The 7,253-nt window shown below is 44.9% G+C and overlaps 1 protein-coding gene across 4 annotated transcripts in view; it reads right to left on the reverse strand.

Annotated features, from left to right (window-relative positions):
• The window catches only part of NECTIN3 (nectin cell adhesion molecule 3), a 126,540-nt gene extending 120,656 nt beyond the window's left edge, over positions 1-5,884 (reverse strand). For 2 of the 4 annotated variants that reach the window (XM_024120196.2, XM_055085701.1), the window contains exon 1: positions 5,705-5,884. In XM_024120196.2, the coding sequence (XP_023975964.1) occupies positions 5,705-5,864 (160 nt within the window). In that variant the 5' untranslated portion in view covers positions 5,865-5,884. The remainder of the gene's footprint in view (positions 1-5,704) is intronic. The other 2 variants (XM_024120197.3, XM_024120195.3) reach the window with 2 other exon arrangements.
• Positions 5,885-7,253: the final 1,369 nt, after the last annotated feature.

Here is a 7,253-nt window from a genome sequence, read left to right on the forward strand (position 1 = left end):
GCCTGCCGATGCAGGGGACACGGGTTCGTGCCCCGGTCTGGGAGGATCCCACATGCCGCGGAGCGGCTGGGCCCGTGAGCCATGGCCGCCGGGCCTGCGAGTCCGGGGCCTGTGCTCCGCAACGGGAGAGGCCACAGCAGTGAGAGGCCGGCGTTCTGCAAAAAAAAAAAAAAAAAAAAAAAAAAAAATGCCCCAATCATCAGGCTCCACTCCCCAAACCTCTTGCAAAAAATGTTGATCCAATAAGTCCATAGCAGGGCCTGGAATGTTCTTTTGAAAAAGATTTCCTAGAAACTAGGATCTGAACCTATCCACATACCCTACATTTGCTGACCTTGGCTAGCTGAGAATAGTGATTTATAGACACCCACCTTTCAAAAATTTTACTTCTTCTGAAGAAACCTGAGAGCTTAAAGTAAAGAGCCTCTACTGGTACAATAGCCAACCTATCTAAAAGAGCAAGTTTGATTTTTTTTTTACTTTTTTTTTTTTTTTTTTTTTTGGCAGCACCCTGTGGCATGCAGGATCTTAGCTCCCCCACCAGGGACTGGAGCTATGCCCCCGGCACTGGGAGCTCAGAGTCTTAACCACCAGGGGACCGCTAGGGAAATCCCTTTCTTTTTTTTTTTTTAACTATTAAAGTTAAAAGAAACCAAGTAAAGTTAAAAAAAAGAAAAAACTATTACAACCTCTCCTATCTATAGAGTCACATGTATAATTTACTATCTCACACCTACAAAATAATCATCAGAAACGTTGAAAAGCATACTATCAACTCTTAGTCATTTAAACCAGTTATGAGCTGGTGGTATGTTTTTACACATGCCTCAAATTCCAGTTTATGAATATCTACTCACAACGCTACAAGGTTACTTCCTTCCTACTGATCTTAATTAGCAGAATGAATGTTGGGCAATCAATAGGGTTACAAGAAAAATAATCTCCTTGGATGTTATATTAAAGAGAACATGTAAAAGTCATAATGTAAGTATGCAATACAATATCCTTTCCAAAACAACTACAGTACCTGCAATATGGCTGTATCTAGACTTATGGGGGCAGCCCTCACTAAAATTTTAAATACACAACAAATTTTATTTTTGTAAATAATTAAACTATGTCAGAGCCTTACAGAAAAATCATAAGTTTAGGAAAGCATATGGGTGTAAGACAATTTTAGATAAAAATATAAAAGGTCAAAAGTATGACATTAATGGTGCTTAGATTTTTAGATCTGAGTTCCTGGCACACAAAATAATTCCATTACTTACTTAAAGATTATTTGATTTTATCCTACATTTACACATTAATAGACATTATTAATCAAATGCCACATCTTTCACAAACCATACAGCCAGTATTGTCAATTTTATGAGGACTTTAATAGATTACAGAATATGCTATAGCAATATATTATTAACTAATTTTTTAAGGGGTAAATTACAGAATGCCAAAATACTATTTTTTAACAATGGTATCACAGCCAGCTTCTCTTCAATAATTTTCAAATAATAGGCAAGAAGCTGTAAGTTCTATTACTTAACTATACAGATGCAAAATGTGCATCAGTTGCTGAAATCACTAAATATATATATATATACACATAAGTGACATAAACAAGGTAAAACGGTAAATACACACACACCCACAAATATATAATTGCCCAGCTTTTTCCAATTCCTATTTCTGATTCTGTAGCTAAATGCAAAAAGGAAAATTTGGTCTTTTTTGCTTCCTTTTAAATTTGGTTCACCTTCCAATTATATCTGTTTTGGATGCAGAAAGATTCATATGGGCAATATGTATTATAGGCTCCAACCTGAAACTACCAGTAACTTGATAAGGTAGAAGTGAAATCATGACTCCCTCTTCAACTCCACATTTTTCAGTATAACCACTAACGTTCTGAGTGATCGTATAGAACTGTCCAGTCCTAAAATGCATTCTACATCATTAAGGGACGATTTAACTAGGTTCCATACAACTACACCATTGAGTTAATTTCACCATATCCTAACATTCTGAAAGTTGGTCATCTGATTATTTACCCGACAGGGTAGAATTTAAGAATGACAAATATTAGGTTGGTTGGTTTATAATGTGCAATAAAATAAATGCTAAAATTTGAATGCACATTCCATGCATTCTAAGCGTTTTATTTTATTCTTTCATTTAATCCTCTACAGGCAAGAGGACAAGAACTCTATAGGCAAACTGATATTACCCTGTTTTTGAAAAGACAAGAAACCTTAAGTTTACTGAGGTTAAATAACTTGCCAACAATTCACACAGCTAGTAAGTGGCAGTCATTTTTCAGAATCAAACTGTTTATTTAGCATCTAAATCATAAACTGCAGAGAGAGAGCAAACTTATTCCACCTACCACAAGGTCTAATCCCAATAAGAAAATCTAACTCAACTGATTTTTTTTAAGTAATTTTTTTTTCTCAGTTTACACTAATATCTCTACCTAATGGGTTAGGTATCCTTCTTCTGGGTAACCCACAGTACACCTCATGCAGATCTCTATCATAAATACTGAGCTGTCCTATAACCATCTGTTTATGTTATCTCTATCATACTGCTGTAAGCTCCCTGAAGCCAGGACTCTGCCTTATTCATGTTTTATGTCCTCAAGTTCCTATCAAGGAATAGGATAGATCTTTTTTCCATCACCTTCTAAATATCCATTTAAGATATAACCCTGTTGAAAATGGAAAAAGTTGGAACTTAGGTCAAATAGTCTACCTTCTCTTTCATCAATACCATATCCTAATATTCTCTACTCCTCAAGAAAAATGTTGGAAGGGAAAGTAAGATAAATCTGATCAGCTATGAACTGATTACTGCCATTATAAAGAAATATGGACTTCCATAATTAAATAAATGAGGTTTATATCAAGTCAGATAGTGTTGAAAAATCTAGTCCTCTTGACCTTTACACCTAGGACTTTCTTAGGCTTTAAAAAAAAAACACAAAAAAACCAACCAACCCTGACAGTTGGTTAACCTGTAAAATTCTCATTTTAAAATTTCAGTTCTTCAAATAAGACAGGTAATGTACACCCTCAAAACAGCAAATCTGATTAATTTCTTATAGCTTACAGAATATCATGTCTATGTTTGACTGCGAGGGTTTTAACAGCAGTAAAATTAACATGACATAAAAATTACCTTGTGCTAATAGATGATATTGCAGAAGTGTAGCATAGTTAAGGCCATGCTAAATGTAAGCATAATATCAAAAATATCAGCAGCAAAAAATAATAATAATAAATCTGTATGTGGTAAAAAAAAAAAGTAAAGCATTCTGATTAACAAATTATATAGTCATCTCTTTAAAGCCTAAAAATCTTCTCAACTCTAACAACTCCCACAACATTGTATATCAACCATACCTCAATAAAATTTTAATAAATAAATAAACAACTCAAACATCAGTACGTGCCAAACCTTGTTAAGTAGTACTATGAATATCAAATCAACGAACAGGTTACAAGAAAATTCCGTTTCCATACTTACTAAGGATCCATAAATCAGGACAACTGTGCCATATTCAAAGACTGAATTCTAAAATACAGGTTGATATTAAAAACTTGTCATAAGGGTTCACAAATTAGGGTGTTATAATACTATAAGCCAAAAAAAAGGAAGCTCTTTAAATGAGCAGTGCACAGTGACACAAAACTAGTGTCTGTCTCTACAACTACAAGCTGAGTTGACTCTAAAAGCTTTAATTTACACCTCTCTAAATCACAGTCAATTTGCCTATACTACTTGAATTTTTAGGACTCTAAAATATCAAATCCCTCCAACAGCATATTATTAAAGAGATTTTTTAAAGTCCTTTCTTCTTCCATGTAAAAACCAATGTGTTCCTTCAAAAAGTAATCAACACTTTACTTGCACATTCACTATGAAATTATTACCCAGGTTCAATTTCCTTGTATTAACTATACATATTACCTTGCTTCAGTCTTCTACAGGGCTTTGCCTAGCTAGATAAAACTTTACTGGAGATAGAAATATTCTCTCAGTCCTTAACACAATCTAAGTCAGAACAGTAAACTGTTAACATCTGCTCCCACTTTCCTCCCACCTTACTGTAATCCACAACCCTCCTGAATGGAAAAGAACGGTACACAAATTCAATCTAGAACCTCGCATCAATCTAAAGCGGTAACAGCATTAAGACTTGTGTAGTGGAACCAAACATCTGGGCAGTGGGACTACAGAAACAATGTAGATTAGTTAACATGCCATTTATCATACTATACTCTGTAAATCAGAACGTGTCACTACAGTACTTGAAACGTGATGGTGATTTGGTAGTGGAAATTCTCAGCCTATAAGAGGCACTCAATCTTTTGAAAATTTTACCTCCCTCATAACCAGCTACCCTGACACACCTACACGGTACAGGGGTACAGGATTCTCTTTCTTCTAAATCACACCATCCAATAAATCCGCAAACATCTCTCCTTGTAGTAAATACTGGTAAAACTCCTGGTTTCATTTAATATTTCATTAAACACTGAGATCCAACGCAGACTTATGTACCAGTAAAAATGTCTCAGGTAAAACACGCTTTGAGCAAGCCTAAGTTTTGCTTCTGCACTTTCCTCACCAAGTAAGAGTCATCGAATGAATAACGTCCTGCAGGGTTCCGGTATTACCAAAAGACAGAGCTAGTCCCCAAAGACCGGTGGCCTTACTTTCCCACATCGCCGCCTTCCATCAAGGATCACTTAGGTCCATCTCTCTTGCATGAAACGGAGATCTTTCTTTTTTTGTTTTTTTAAAGGTATTCTTAACAAGTAGGCTTCTAGACTCTGATACCTAGAAAGTGAACTTACAAAGAGACTACCTCCCAAATATGACAAAACTATAAGACAACGTGGGAAGAAAGGGAAGAGGCGTGGGGCTTGTTTTGATCGTAACAGCTGGGGCACGGTCAATGCAATCAGGTATTTTACACATACATCGAAGTCCTGAGGACAAATAGGGTTGCTAAAATAAACACAGACAGTGCGACAGACGTCCCACAAACTGCAAGGCAGCGACGGGCTCAATGCAAAGCGATCCAGAGGCTGCCAGGGCAGAAAGGGGCCGGAGGACCGAAGAAAACTGTAGGGGATGCTGCAGGGTGGGCTAACATGGTGCTTCCCCAGGGTGGAAGGCGATGAGGTGTGGGAACCCGAAGGCTTCATTCCGTCGAGCTCTGGTCCCTAAAGGTATCCTGGCTCACAGCTCAAGTTTCACCCGGGGAAAAAAAGGAGGCTGCAAACGTGCATCCCGTCACCTTAGCCCCAGCACAGAAGTCCACGCTCTCGGCTTCCTCCGCGAATAGGCGAGGAAGTAACGGTCCCCGGAGCAAACACCGAGGAGCCCCGCGCACGAAGCACTCGGCGTCCGGGCGGAAAGCGCCGTCGCCGAACCCCAGCCCGCAGCGTGGCGAGCGGTGCGGCCGCGGGTGAGGAGAGCGGGCGGCCGGCGCCGCACTCGCTGGCCCCGGCCCTTCCCCGGCCTCGCCCCAGGCGCGGCGAAAAGTTTCCAGCCAAAGTCCGCGACACCCGCTCGCGCAGCCAACCGCCGAACACAACTGCTTCCCGCCCGGGAGAGCGGCCCACGCCGGCCCGGCCGCGGCCCCGGGACCCTCGGTCGCGCCTCCCTCAGCCCGCACCGGCCGCCGAGGTTCACCTACCACAGAGCCGGGAGAAGAGCAGCAGCGGGAAGAGCAGCAGCAGCAGCGGCGGTGGCGTCGGGGGCGGCAGCAGGAGCCCGGCCCCGGGGGGAGAAGCGGAGGAAAGTTGTGCTTTGCCGCCTCCGGGACACAGCGGAGCCGGCCCCGGGGTCCGCGCCATCCCCCACCCTCCCCCCGGCCCGCTCGCTCTCCGGCCCCCCGGCTCCCCCGGCCCCGGCGCCTCAGGCTGTGGGCGGCGGTGGCAGGCGCGGCGGCGGCGGAAGGTCCGGTACGCGCGTCCCTAACTCCCAGTTCTTGAGCCGTCGCCGCCGGCTGACACTCAGCCGAGCACTCGCGGCTGCTTCAACTCCGCCGTCGCCGACGCCACTGCAGAGGCTGAGGCGGGAGCCGCCCGCCGCCGCCGCCGCCACTCCCCTCCCCCTACAAGCACCCGCCCGCCTCGAACTCCTGGGAACTCGGAACGCACCACCCCGCCCGCACGGGAGGGGGAGAGGAAGCAGACCCTCAGAGCGCAGGGACTCGCCCGCGCAACTCGCGCTCCCGTCTGATCCGGGAGTGCAAGCCCGACTCCTCCCACCTCGCCCTCCTACACACGCCCCTCCCCTTTCAAAAAAAAGCAAAAATCTCTTTTCTCCTCTTTGATAACGGGGTTTCTCCGAAAGCAGGGCTTTAAAGAGAACAGGAAAATCTGGAATAGGTTAGTAGGCCCCGCCCCTCGCGTTCCTTCCTCGTCCCCCTTCCCAGCGTTTCCAATGGTCTCGCCCACTCCGCCCCTTGCTGGTCCACCGCGGCCCCTACTCAGACCGAGGCGGAGGGCGGTGGGACAGTCCACCTCGCAGCTAGGCTCACCCGAGCGGCGCTCTCCCTCTGGCGGGGACCGGACGAGAGGCGGGGGAGGGGAAGGCACGATGAGGCTGCCTTTCCGTTGCCCATGCGAAAGGTTCCTGTCTGGGAAGCTGGACATAGTGTGCCGGACTAGTCATCTCCCTCCTCGCCGAGGGCTGAAAGGAGAGACTTTCTCCTCCTTCCTGCTTCCCGGGACAGCTGAGCTCTCCGAATCCCTCCTTTCTTCCCAGCCCCACTTCCCCCCTAGTCCGCCGAGGCACGTTTGCACAGGCGTTTTTCTTGCCCCTTTCTCTGGGTAGGCAGTTTGGTGAAAGGGCCAACGGAGCCGGGAAGGGAGAGGGGCCCCAGAAGGTTTGCTTTTCTCTCTCTCGCTTCTTTGACCGCCAGGCTGTCCGCTGTCCTCCCCCGGCGACGGGCAACAGGAGGCCTGGATTTCCCCGATCGGAGCGCCTGTAGTGCCGTGGTGTTTTCCTTTGGTTTTGTTTCATTTGCATGTTCGCATGTATAATTGTATTTTCACTGTCTGTTTTTCTGTGAACTGATCGCGGGAAAGCGACCTCGGGAAGTGCTAAACACGTGCGCGTGAGAGGAGCGTCCGTCTTCCACCACGACCCTCCTTCACCCCAGCAGCTGCTCGCCTTGCCTTCTTTATTTATTTGCCAGCCACGCACAGCCCTGGTGGCTTAACCTTGGAGCCACAGCC

This window comes from Physeter macrocephalus, chromosome 1 (assembly GCF_002837175.3).
Source record: "Physeter macrocephalus isolate SW-GA chromosome 1, ASM283717v5, whole genome shotgun sequence".
Classification (NCBI taxonomy): domain Eukaryota; kingdom Metazoa; phylum Chordata; class Mammalia; order Artiodactyla; family Physeteridae; genus Physeter; species Physeter macrocephalus.